Raw genomic sequence first — 14,177 nt, 5'->3', positions numbered from 1 at the left:
GGTTACGGACACTACATGAAAATGTTCCTTTTTATCTAATCAAAATATAAATGTGTATACATATTTACGAAAGATAAGAAGTATTAAGTATTATTAAAAAATAGTGCTATATAATTCCGTCTGAAAATACACTTTTCACCTAGGTAAGACACTTTTTAGCTCAAATTCCAGTTTCAAGTTTTAGTCGTCGCTATACAGAGCTTCGCTATAAAACAATCTACTATTCGGATTCCGAATTATCAAAATGATTTTTGAAGTTATTTTAAACAATAATAAGTGTTCCTGGAATGTCAACATAGAGCATCAACATGTTCTTTATCCATTTCTGAAAAAAAAAAAAACTAATATAAGCAGAGCTCATTACCATAATTCTCCCTGCTAGACAATTATGACTGGAAAATCCTAAGTATATTTGAATGGAGAGAATAACTAATCCCTTAATGAATTAGTGAGATTTAAAACTTTCACACAGGAAAAGAAGCATGTATGCTTTTATATAATAATACCTGTATTTTTTCAGTACTGTATTTTTTTTCCCAGTAATCTATGCCTGAGTTCTCCTTGTTTACTACTGCACCCTATTGGAGTTTATCACCTTACCAATCACAGCGGTAGTTCAAATGTTCCCACTGTGCTGATGGTTATTGAAGGTTCCCAGAAGCATAAATTCTTTACAGTGGTAGCAGGAGACACTTGGTGAATTTAAAATTTTAGACTCCTGCTGTTTTGCTTTCAATCAACCTGTGCTACACTCGGGTCTATTTTGCCTCCAACACAAGGCCTGGTGTATTTATTGGTTTATGCATGAGAAAATACAACATAAAGCATAATAATATTTAGTATATTGTATTTCTAGAAAAAGAGGATCTTTTGTTTAACTTTCGTCTAATGTAATACTTGTAAATACCACATAATAACACATAACCATATTACATAAAAACAACAACAATAAAAGCAATTGCTGTTTTTTTCTCCCACAAATACATCAGTGTGCTCAAGAGATTCTTTTTTTTCCCTTCTTATAAATGTGCTTACAGTGCAGCTTTGTCAAGGTCCCCGCCATGCTTCAGATTATTACTGATGGATAATCTCATAGTAAATAAGATCTAATGAGACATACATTAAGAATGGATTAGTTGTATGCCTTCCTGAACACAATTTCTACTGTACTTATATGCCTTTACATGTTCTCTGGCCAAGTATAGCTGTGTAGAAAGGTTAAGTATTAACCTCATTCGGCAAAATGGCTGGAAGCACGGCTGTTGCAATTGAGTGAAAAGTGGTGGTAGTAATTGTAGGGGCCCCTTATCAATAGAGGGGCCTATAAAACTCCAGGAGACACAAGTTGCAAGCATAAAAAGCTGCCATATAACTTGAAACAACAACAAAAAACATCAACAGACCAGGATTGCAAAAATGGAGAAAAAAAATGATGAAATACATGCATTGACCAATTCAGTATATTATCTGAACAAACACAATTTTTAATATTAATTCCATAGGACTGAAAAGAAAAAAACAATTAACAATAATGTAGCATTGGCTAGTGAGAGATAGAACCACGCATTCTAGTCCATATACATTTTAGTGGTTGATCTTTTCCAGCACAGTAGTAAAACTGGCATGGTACAGTACTTTGAAATGGTATTGTGTCTGGCATTTATATAAAGGAATCAGGTGCAGTGGGATTATTTTTTTTTTTTAACATCTCGTCTTTGTTGCTATGATGAGACCAGTAAAGCACAAAGTGAATTCAGCCAAGAAAAGATTTCTGGTTGGAAACTAATCTTCGGTGAAAGGCTAGAGGTTGACGAACAACAACTGTGCTTGAAAAAAACTAATCCATATTCTTTACCAGTAGCAAAGAATGGGTGTTTAGCTAGTAAAAAAGGTGTTTAAAATGCCACCAAGACACTTGTAGTATCAGTACTACACATAACATCATATTACTGATAAAACTGCATCACTGCTGTGCTAAGAAAGGTCCATATCTGCTCAGTGGAGGTATATCCATATTAGCTCGTATTCCATAACACTCATAAATCAAAGCAAATTTTCCCATAAGAAATAATGGAAACTTAAATTATTCATTCCACAGCCCAAAAACCATAAAAATAATTAATACAAAATATAATACAAAAGTAAAAATAAAACGTGTTTACAAACACAAAATAAAATATGTTTTATGCACACACATGTGGACACAGTGTTATAGTAAACAGTACACGCGTGCACGGATGTTGATTATACCAATAAGAGACCCAGCGGGGAGACGATTACCCGCAATTTCGCAGCGCAAGAGAGAAAAACCATTGGCTCAGTTATAATCACGTGACGCTCGGCATCAATACAAAAAGCGCATGCGTGATACATGATACAGTATTTGATGCTACGTAAACCTAGACCTGCTCGTTTTTCAAGTCAAAAAATACTTGCAAACCGCGTTACTCACAATTCGAGGTTTTACTGTACCTGCAACTATAATATTAAAATATATATACATTTTAATCTTCAAAATACAATACAACACGATGCATAAACCATTTTATATTGAAAATGTGATTTACAACACAATGCAATATGATATCCTGGGTGAATATCTGAGGTATCAGCAGATTAAACGTTATCAAATTACCTTACTGTGCAGCTAACATAATGTTCTAGCGCCTGGATTGTAATAATATAATAGAACATACAGCAACTTTAGGACTACTGTAAATTTATAAGCGAAAAGCACTGAGGGGACAAAAGTACCTAATTTACAATCTGCTTTTCTTTTTTTTTTTAAGATCAGATTTAATAGCAAATTTTAGCAAATTAACAAGTTTAAACATGAGTTAAAGGTACAAAGTAGACCTGACAAGCAAGGTGTTAACATTGCTAGATAATTAACACATGGTGTAACCACCTGGAGCCATGCTAGTAAATAGATCATATCGGCATTCTAAATGCTCAGTCATACAGTAGATGAGAAATGAGGAGCTTGACTAAAATTACCTTTAGTTAACATGGGAAAAAATATTATATAAATTAAGTTGATGCTTTAATAAATCTGTTTTATTTGTTAGGATTTTAAGATGATGTTTTATTTATTAAATATTTAAATGGAACACTTAAAAATGCACTTAAAATTTTTTTTTTTGGGGTGGTGGAAGGAGGGAAGGACTTGGGAAGTAAAGATGTGAAAATAGTAATCTGCCACCAAAAGACGCCAGTCTTAGTGATGTCACAGATGCCAACATGTCTTCTACTTCGACTAATCACCTTATCTTTCGGCCAAAACAATATTAGTGCTGATTTTTTATTATTTTTCATGTTATGCATAAGTTACACAAAAAAATGTGTGTGCCAAAGAAACTACTTCTGAAGTTTATGTAACATGGAAGTGACTAATCTTGCTTCCCTAAATTCAGGTTTTGGAGAAATGGCCATTTTCCACATTATACTGTCTCACTTCAAACAATAATCATTTAAAAATGCAAATTATTCAAAATTTCTTTAAAAATATTGATACTAAAATTGTTGTAAGCTTCTAGAAGCATATGACCTGTTAAAATTGTTGCTCAAAGCATTCCATGGAAAAACAATCTGTAGTGTCCATAACTATGTCAAATTCATTGTTGCAATATCTTAACAAATTTTAATTTTAGAATAATACACTTTGTCAGGTTTTGTCTTTTCATGTGAGATCTAAATTGGACAAAATTCATCTGAATGACAGTTTAGATCATTGAAATATTTAAATTCAAATAAGTTCTGGAGTTACACTACATGAAAGGGATTGAAATTATATTTAGCAAATGTGTTTCTTTTTATCTGATAAAAATATAAATGTGTATGAATTATACGAAGTATTAAGTATTATGGATGGGGGGTATAAATCTTTGCATGCTATTTCAAAAACCATACAATACATCATTACAACGAGCAAATATTACAGGAGCTCCAGTACCCGGTAATACCCCATGCAATGCCTCTGTATTCAGTATTCAACATCAGCATCAACATCACAAACTGCCTGAAGATACATTTAAAAAAAATTGTTGTTTATGCAACAACCTCAGCAGTGACCTCATTTCCCCTCTCGTCTGTTTTAACCGCTCTGCATTCAGCATCAGCAGTACTTTATACTAATCCCCGACCTGATCAACTGTCACCATCTCAGGGACTGGGCTGAAAATAAGAGGCAAAAAAAATATATAATACAAGAAAGTCTGACTCTTTGGGAGCAAAATATGGAGACATGAGAGCTGGTTTAAGACTTCTGCTCAGTACTGGATTTAGTTTATACTCATCTAATTCATTTTCTTGTGCCAAGAATTTTTCTGAGGATATAAATATATGTTTAGTAATAAGCATTTCTGGGCCACATATGGCCAATTTTGGATCAAGGAAACAAATCTCAAAATACATTTGTCTCCTCATGTTCTCGGAAGAAGGAAAAGCATAAGGTAGTCCGTTTTGAAACTGAAAATTTATGGCATGATTCCCGATGACCACAGAGTCAGCAGCTGTGGTCACTGTTGCAACAGGATCCCCAGGTATAAAAGGTTAGTGGTTTGTGTTATCCAGAGCTCTGTCCAGCTGAGACCACCAGCCCAGAACAGGTACCTGGATCGGCTTTCATTAATCTGTTGTGCCTAATTGGTTATAAAGAGATTAGTCACAGGTATTATAAAGGATATACCGTGGCTAGTCACTTACTATTTGACTAAAAAAATAGGGAAAATATGCGTCTTGGCTTTAATTTAGCTCCGTGTGTGAGTGAAAACTTTTTCTGTGAAACTGAGAATTGTGTAAAGAGCTTTGTAACTATCTCATCAAAGACACTCAACACCGATACACAAACTAAACTGCCAAACACGTTTCCTTTTCACTAAGCATCCTGGCATGATGGCAAACAACACAGCCTTGTGAAACAATGAGGGTAAAGATGTATCAATCACTCTACTAAATGATCCAAAAACACAACAATGGGACAAGAAAACATAGACAAGACACAATATAATTTCTATCCCTTAACGCACATGGGGATGACATATCCTATATATCTAAAAGGTATGACTTACAGTAATTGGTTTCCTGGGCTGCTGCTTTTTTTCAGTATGGACCTTGTACCAGAACTCCAGTAGAACATGGCAATTTAGAAATTGAAAAGGAGCCCAGCCATGAGCCCAGTGTAAGCGAGTTATGGGCTCCTCTACAACTGGTGTCTACGTTGGACAGGTCGAAGGACAGAAGAAAAAATAACAATACATATCCAGTCTTCGTGAGACGACCTGCACTTAAAAGAGATCCAAAACAAAACAGAATGCTTACAGTACTCTGACGAGCAGAAGGACTGGTACCAAGAAGTGACCTACTTCCATGCAGTTTATCATCCTCACAGAATTCAATAGAGTTTCGATACACAGATTGCAATACTCCTTGCTGTTCACAGTACATTCATACATCATTAGTTACAATTAGGTTCCTATGATTCGCACTACTGGTGAAACGAGATGAATATTGAATATGGACTTGAGGCGTAAGCTACTTAGTCATAACAGATTAGGCAGTGAATTAATCTCTTGACCTCTGGACTCAAGATAAACTAGTTCACAGATACTCAATAAGATAAGATATTTCCAACATAACGTAGCTATCAATAATAATCCTACATCGTCTTTTTTAACCCTTTCAGGTCCCTATAAATAATAGATCAGCACAATGCAGCTGTTTAATGTGTTAAAGTGTGACTGATTTGCCGAAAGGTACTGTATCTCAGCCTTTAATGTCCAATGACACATCGACTTTCATAGAAAATAACTGAGTGTTATGTTACATCATGACATAATTCTTGTCCCATCATCTTTTTGTCTATACTGCTTAATCCTGTATACAGAGTCGCGGGGAGCCGGGAGCCTATCCCAGGAGACTTACCCAGGGTACCAATCTATTGCAGGGCACAGACATACACTTTGGGAATTTTGGCACACTTTGGCAATAAGCCTAATCTGCATGTCTTTGGACTGTGGGAGGAAACTGAGGGACCGGGAGGAAACTCACCAAGCATGGAGAGAACATTCAAACTCCATGCACACAGACCCAGGTGGAAATCGAACCCGTACCCTGGACGTGCGAAGGGACAGTGCTAACCACTAAGCCACCATGCGACCATGAGACAATTTTATCACTACAGACACACTCTACAGTGTTAACACCATACACTGAAAAATAAGTGGACGGTTTTATTAATTCTATAACAGGTATGGATATGAACATCCTGTACCCATATTTAGTCATCCCTTTGCTAATATAATAAACCACTCTTTCGAGGCGACTTTGCAACCTTGGCAAACCATATCTTTATGGACCCTGATTTGCACACTGGGCCACTGTCATGCTCGGATAGCGAAAACTGCAATGCTGTAGCATATAAAGACTTTGCTATAAAGTTGTCCTTTTTAAAACTTTGTGGCAAAAGTTCAGGGAAGAACCACATACTGTATGTGTGTGTCCTTAAACTTTTAGTATTCTTTTAACTACAAGTGCTTCTGCACCTACTAAAATAATAATAATAATAATAATAGTGTATGGTGTTTAAACTTCCAGCATGAACAATGTAAAAAACCCTTCCACACACAGTATCTGAATAAAATAACGATGTGTCACTAATAACACATATAATTTGTCCGATCTGTCTCACATACACAGCTAAAGCGCTTAGCAATCAATCAACCGGATTTCGCGAAAACACGTGTAGCAATTTAAAGCTGTTGCATTTTGTTCTTTCAAGCCATCCAGAGACACGATGCATGCTAACCACTGATCTCTGAATTGCGAGTCCTGCTGGTTTTGCAGTGTGAGACAGCGAGATGATGAATCATTTAGTAATAAGACTTTGAGGAAATGCTGTGAGATAAACGTCCATGCTACGCTACCTCACAGCTGCAACACTTAACCACAGGCTACACTCATCTTTAATCAGCAGAAAACTACCTATCAGCAGGCACCTGTATAACTGGGATGCAGTTTTCATGGTTCCCTGACGGGCTCTTACACACACATGGCAGTATTCTTATTGATAGGTGATGACTGGTATCTTGATGAAAGCCGTCAGTGCAACCTGTTTGCATTTGTCCCATGTGAACATGAATCTGGAATCTGTATGGAAACTCTATGCCATGATCTTCTTCATTACCGGTATGGATTTATATTTTAAGATGTAGCGGGCATAACGTACTGTACTAATTTAAAGTGTCTTACTCAGAGTGAATCTCCCAGGATCATTACTCTTCTTATAGCCGCTATTTATTTTTGGATTTTTGTCTCAATCAATACTTCATTTTAAAAGATGAATGCTTTGTGCAATATAAGCTTTCAGATAAATTCCAGGTCAGAAATGAGTGCAAATATATAAGCCCTACAATCAGTCTTTGTTAGGGATTGGTTACTGGCTAGGACTACTGGCCATCTGTCTAGATGCCCCTACTATTAAAAGGGGCCCTTGTCAAGATGAGATTTGAAGAGTAAATCACATACAGTATAATATCTGGGCAAAAGTAGCTCAGTGGTTATGGCATTGGACTATGGTCTAGAAGGTCCCAGGTTTAAACTCCACCACCTGTTGGGCCCTTGAACAAGGCCCTTAGCCCTGAACTGCTCAAATGTATAATTAGACAAAAATGTAATGGATAAGGGTTTCTTACTGCCAAATGCTTAAATGTATAAGAGAACCATGATTCGGTTTGCATGGAGCGAGATCAGGACAGGACAATGGTCGGTCAAAAATAAAATTATTTTCTTATTTATATGAAAAAAAAACTGAAAATATTCGCCAGAAATGAGTAAGTTCATGAACTCTTCTTTTTGTTTTTTAAACTCGGTATACTGTAGTTCCACACGATACTGCTAGAGGGTCAAAACCCAGGGGAAACTTCATGAAATGCTTACAAAGCGGGTTTGGTTCTCCTTCTTCGTGACCACTTACCAGCCCATTCAGCTCACGTAACGGTGAAACTCGCGGGCGACTGGGAGTACGATATTCTGCGTTATCTCCCCCTACTCCCTCGAACCTCGCAGCCAGTGACTAGTCTTCCTCTTCCATCAGTTGAAGACACCACTCCGTAACGTCTTTATGATTACCAAGGTTGAACTTTTCCTCTAAAGTAAAAAAGATTGCTTCTTCAAAAACAGCTCATCCATCATTTAGAGGAATTTTGCTGCCTCAAGTGGAGGATGTATAAAGAAGGACTAAGCCCACGACCAACATTCGCTTTTATTACATTATTTGTTCTTAGCGATAATAACAATTTTATGACCGCCCCTTTGTATAATGGCCCTATATGAGTTCCTGTCCACGTGCTGTTAACCTTTATGTAAACCAGTGACCTGAAGACAATTCTGTAATACAGATGCTAAGGTTATAGAAGGCATTTGCATTACAAATCCCAAAACATTTGTGTATTTAGAAAAATTCATATGGGAATCATAGATTGATTTTACTTACAAAAGGGTAAAGAGGTGATGCATGTTTAAGTGGCAAAGACAGCGGGAACAACGAGCACGGCTCTGCTGGGAACACACATCTCAGGGTCCTCCTTTACACTTTATTTATTTTTGTTCAACTCATTATTTAGAAGTCTTTATGTAGTGCTCACAGGTAAATGGTAGATGCAGTAAATGCATTAAATTCATTTTTGCCACCAGTGTTCAATTTCCCACCAGACCTTTCCTACCAGGCAGCGTGCCATTTGTCAATTGACAGAAAATGCAAAACACTTGTACACCAAGTGGACTGCACATGCATATACTCCCTTGTAGACACCAATTTACTGATATGCTGGCCAATGAGTCACACATGCACACAGAAATGTACATCCCCCCCTGGTAGCGCAGCAGACTCTGAACACTATTTGCCTGCAGACATCTGGGGACACTAATAGCCCTGCTCTCTGCACCTGGCTTCAACAGCCAGCTTGGCTCATGCAGATTAACAACCTTCTTTCAGGCAATAAGTACATGTAAGCAGACACACACATACTGTATATATACTGTATATGTACGTATATACTATATTAAATATCCATAGGACAATGCGCTAATCTCAAGCATTATCCCTACTGCTTTCTGGCGCTCTTCCTGAGCACTCCAGTAGTCTTGACATGAGGACACGTCACCCTCCTGTTTACTGATCTCTAGTCTGCCACATCATTCATTTGAAGCAGGAAATTATCAGGACAGAAAAATGTTATTGGGGAATTCTGAGTATGGTCCCACTTAGAGTATTAGAGGGAGAGGTGTAGGAGCATTCATCTACGCTAGCTGAAATTAGATCACCAATAAATAGAAGCCACTTTAGTCAAACCTGCTACTGGCCAATTTACAGGACTACGGCTGTGGTGCCTAGGTGTCTCTGTGTGAATAGTAACCAGTGATGAAAAATGGCTTAGACTTACAGTACTATAGAGCAAATGCAAAAACATAAAGGAATCATAAATAACACATCTTTCAGTTATGCAAAAAAAAATAGTGTACACCTTCTGCACAATAAGTATTGAAAATTGATCCATGCTGCTGTATGATTAATATAAAATTAATTATATTAGAAATTACTATTACTATTTCAACTTGCTGGTGAACCTTATGCACAGTTTCAGTCCCACCTGTATATACTGTACAAGCTTTATGCACATGTACAGAGAAATAGTACACAGTTAAACCGAGCCTTTTTCAGTTACTAAAGTTACTACAGTTACTAAAGAACAGTCATTACACTTGGAGACAAAAAAAAAATGCTTTACGTGTGCACACATGGTCACGAGGATAGAGTAAACAGCACACATGCGCATGGTTGTTGACTATAAGTACACAGACCAAGCATGGGAGACAATTACCCACTATCCCACAGTGAGCAAAAGAGAGAGAGAAAGAGACAGAGAGAGAGCGAGAAGAACCATTGACTCAGATCACGTGGTGATCGGCAGACAAAGCGTATAGGTAGTACTCGTATTTCAAGACCTCGCTCGTTTATCAAGTACAATTTATAACAAAATTTTGCCCGTCCAGTAAAATGCTCACAGATCAAGTTACTTATAATCCAAGGTTGCCAATGTATTTGTATTAATTGCCTCATAAGTGCTCCTTAAATTATAGACAGTGTATATTTTTTTTAAGAAAACTTTAAACTTTACCTCTTCCTATTGCAATTCTTGCTTGTTGCTTACTTGTATAATCTGTGTAAAATAAAATAAAGTATCTATCTATCTATCTATCTATCTATCTATCTATCTATCTATCTATCTATCTATCAAGAAAAAGTAATGAATGACATTTTCTCTCTTTTTTTGGTACTTCCATTACTAAATGAAGCTTTAACAATTATTAAATATCTTTGCAGAAGGAGACACTTGTTACAATACATGACTTGTGACTTTTGTGACAATGGAAGATGTCAGAGGGTTATACTGGATATGATACCATAACTGAACTAGTTTTGCGGATGTTTTACAGCATTATATCATTTTATCCATATATGGAAATGCAAGTGCATAACGTGATGTACAAATACAAGGGAAACTGCAATTATTCTTTTTATTCAGTATTTGTCCTTTATCCACTGTGTATGAACAGTGAATCTAGTCCTCTATCATCAACCCAAGGCTAAGTAGCACCTGCGTCAGTCTAAAGCAAGTTAGATGGAACGAGTGAAAATGTATCCAAGTCAACATATAAGTATTTCTATGGTCAAAAAATGTCCATTTATTTTTTTTTTGTTTTTTTGTGTGTTTTTTTTTTAAAGAGGGAAAATGCATCTGCATTAGTACATTTTGAAAACTTAAAGTTCAAGAGGAACTTGGCACTCACAGTACAGATGGTTTAATTGCATCCTATGTGCTCTACTGCTGCCGGGTCCTGGCTATAGATTAGTAGTTTAGTTCTGAGGGCTCTGCTTTTTACAGAGCAGCTTTACAGCTTTTTCTTGTGCTCACTGCAGTTAAGCTCGAATCAGCCCTAATATAATTATAAAAAGCTGGCTCAGTTGCACATAAATAAGAGAAGACGACCTGTGTCACAAAAACATTACAGAAATTCTTTCCTCATATGCCACTTTTTTTTAGGAAGCTTATGGTCAAACGTGAACGCATGCCCCTGGAGCAAGCAGTGTGAAGGGATCAACAGAGTTAAGCTTGACATGGCTGAGGAATGAAACCCCGGACTATCTGATTAGAAAACTCAGAGGCTTTAATAACCACTGAGCCATCACTGCCTTGATTATAGAAAACCACCTTCTTTGTTTTTGGGATAAGAAAGCTATGCTTGATTAATTTTAAACAGAAAAGTTTATGCTTATTAAGTAAATTTAAAATCAGATGGTTTAAAATGATGGCTTATTGGTTAGCACTATCCAGGGTTGGGGTTCGATTCCCGATTCTCACGCCTGGTCAGTGTGCGTAAAGTTTGTATGTTCTCCCCGTGCTTGGTGGGCTTCCTCCCACAGTTCAAAAACATGCAGATTAAGCTACCAAATTGCCTGTGTATGTAGGTGTGTGTGCCCCCTTTGATGGATTCGCACCCCATCCAGGGCGTACCCAGTTTTGTGTCCTAAGTCTCCAATTATAGGTTCCAAGCCCCTCCCCTCACGACCCTGAACACTAGATAAAACGGGAGAGACAATTAATTAATTAGATGGGTTAAAACATTGCGTTATCCATGTGTTGAATTTTTTTTAGTATTTCCTAGACTGAAAGAAGCTTCGAAATAATTTGAACTTGCAAAATAATTTGCAGCAAGATATACTTTGTACAATGCATGACTTGTGAATCTTTTGACACTGGAAGATGACGGAAGATTATGCTGGAAGCAATACCATTATCAAACTTTTTTTTTTTTTTTTGCAGATGTTCTACGTGATGATGAGTGAGTGAGATCGTTTAAAAAAAATTGTTCTGCTCGTGTTTAATTTCTTGAAAAAAAAAACCATCTTGAAGAGTGTTAGTTTCCATTATAGCACAGTATCCGTGATTATTATTATTATTATTATTATTATTATTGCTTAATGTTTCCTACACATCACCGGCAATAAACAATATCTCAGGCAGGACAATTAGGCGTTACAGGCATGGTCAGCTGTCAGATGGCGTACAATCATGAACACTTTTTTTTTGTACCTTTGACTCGAATCTCTGGATTTTTTTCCCCCCTCTTTTTATTACTTGTTTTCCAACATACAGGGCAAATTAAATAAGGAAGATGCTGTTGGGTAAACAGGCCCACTTAATTCTGGTCATTACACTTAATCGCTCTGTCTCATAGATAGTCACTCCTGCTGTTATGGCAAAGACTGTGGGTATCCTCTCTCGCTCTCTCCCTCTCTCTCTCTCTCTCTCTATATATATATATATATATATATCACACACACACACACACACACACATAGAGGATGAGCAGCAGAAAGTCAGACACATTGATTCTCCTCGGGATCTGTTCATACCGCCACCGCGTGACGGCTTTTTATCACGCAGCTGGACTGCAGCTGTTAGATTTAGGATGGCATCTCCTACTGTGGAGTAACATCTTACTCAAATCCACTCACCTCATTCATTAATGGCACCACAGCTAATGCCAGGTTGGTGATGCCACATACACACACACTCATCCAAGGCGAAGTGAAAAGGAAGCACTTCCCAAGTCCATACATGCACACACACACACACACACACAGTGACGCTGTAGTAATGAGAGCGGGGTGAGTTGGTGTCTGGTCGCGCGTGGGTTCTGTGCGGATTTGATGACGCAGTCGTTTTACGCGCTATCCTTCCTAACCGGTTGGCACGCGTTCTAATAGATTAGAATCCGCCGCTAATTAAAATGCCCAGCGCTAACGAGCGTGATGTACACCGCGCTCATCAAATGGTGCCCAAGGGGGGAGGGGGGGGGGGTGTATGGGTCGGGTCTTGCCTCCAGGATGCAACAACCTTGGGGTGATTTCCAGAATGACATGACACTAACAACTTCGGGGGTGTCTGTGTGGGTGGGTGGGTGGGTGGTTGAGGGGTGGGGGGTCCGAATTCTTAATCTTTAAATCCTACTCCTCATAACCATAAACTCCAAAAGCAGGTGCTTGTTACTAAAAAGAATGCTGGTTTACGCATGAGCGTTTCATGCGCGCAACAGTTCCGACGGAGACATCACCGCGCATTGTTGAGAAAAAAAAGAAAGAAAGAAAGAAAGAACATTACAATAATGACATATATACACTTGAGATATTAAGGCATAACACCTGCTCTGTAAACATTTACATTTACAAGAAGATTTGATCATCGCCTCTGATTAGCGCCACTATTAGACCCCCATGCGCCTATACTGGCATATATGGCACAGCCTGGCGATGAGAACCTCCGTAGCGCGCGCATCGGGTCATATTCCTCATAGTCTTCACCTTTTTTTTTTGTACCACTTTTTAGACTAACTAATGATACAATGCATATTTTTTTCCTGTATTGCGTATATATATATATATCCTTGATAAAAATGAATCCATCCTATTAATAAATGGACAATGATATTATCTTCCCTGCTATTCCTCGATGTTCATATTAAGCGGATCAGGCACTGGATTGAGCGAGCATGCAGCAGGAATATTTATCAGGTCCTGCGTAATGGAGCGCACACGCTCGGAGCGCACCGACTATTCCACCCGCACACACACACACACACACACGCGCACAGCCCCAGCGCTCGGCGCACCGGGGAAAAAAAAAACTACAGCAGAGCAGAGAAACATCAAAGCCCAAAAGGACACTCACCCTGTACACAAGCGACCGCCGTAAAAAACACAAGGGTCCAAAGCAGAGCTCCAGGGTTAATCCTCATTTTCCTCGCCCGGGAGAAGTCCGCTCGAGTACATTTAATACATCCTGGTGTCTCGAAGGCGGTCAGGACGTCCGTCGCTCTTGCGCCGCGTCCCAATGCGTCATCGGTGCTCATATTCACATGAAGCTGGCTTCGTGTCGGTTCGCTGTGCGCTCGCTCGCTTGCTCTCTCCCTCGCTCTCCCTCTCACTCTCTCCGTTACTCGGCAAGCGGAAGGAAGCGCACTGACTGACTGCCTGACTGACTGACTGAGTGAGTGAGTGAGTAAGTCGCTCGCCTTGCGGTCCGCGCGCGCGTCGCAGCTCCGAGTGAACGGCGGCG

The 14,177-nt window shown here is 38.4% G+C and overlaps 1 protein-coding gene across 1 annotated transcript in view; it reads right to left on the bottom strand.

Moving 5' to 3' along the window:
• The window catches only part of csmd3b (CUB and Sushi multiple domains 3b), a 553,034-nt gene extending 539,063 nt beyond the window's left edge, over positions 1-13,971 (bottom strand). Inside the window, exon 1 of the mRNA XM_053491539.1 lies at positions 13,791-13,971. Within this exon, the coding sequence (XP_053347514.1) occupies positions 13,791-13,971 (181 nt within the window). The remainder of the gene's footprint in view (positions 1-13,790) is intronic.
• Between the last annotated feature and the right edge of the window lie 206 nt (positions 13,972-14,177).

This window comes from Clarias gariepinus, chromosome 3 (assembly GCF_024256425.1).
Source record: "Clarias gariepinus isolate MV-2021 ecotype Netherlands chromosome 3, CGAR_prim_01v2, whole genome shotgun sequence".
NCBI lineage: Eukaryota > Metazoa > Chordata > Actinopteri > Siluriformes > Clariidae > Clarias > Clarias gariepinus.
Note: the sequence above shows the minus strand (reverse complement) of the source record. Positions and strands in the feature narration are given on the sequence as shown.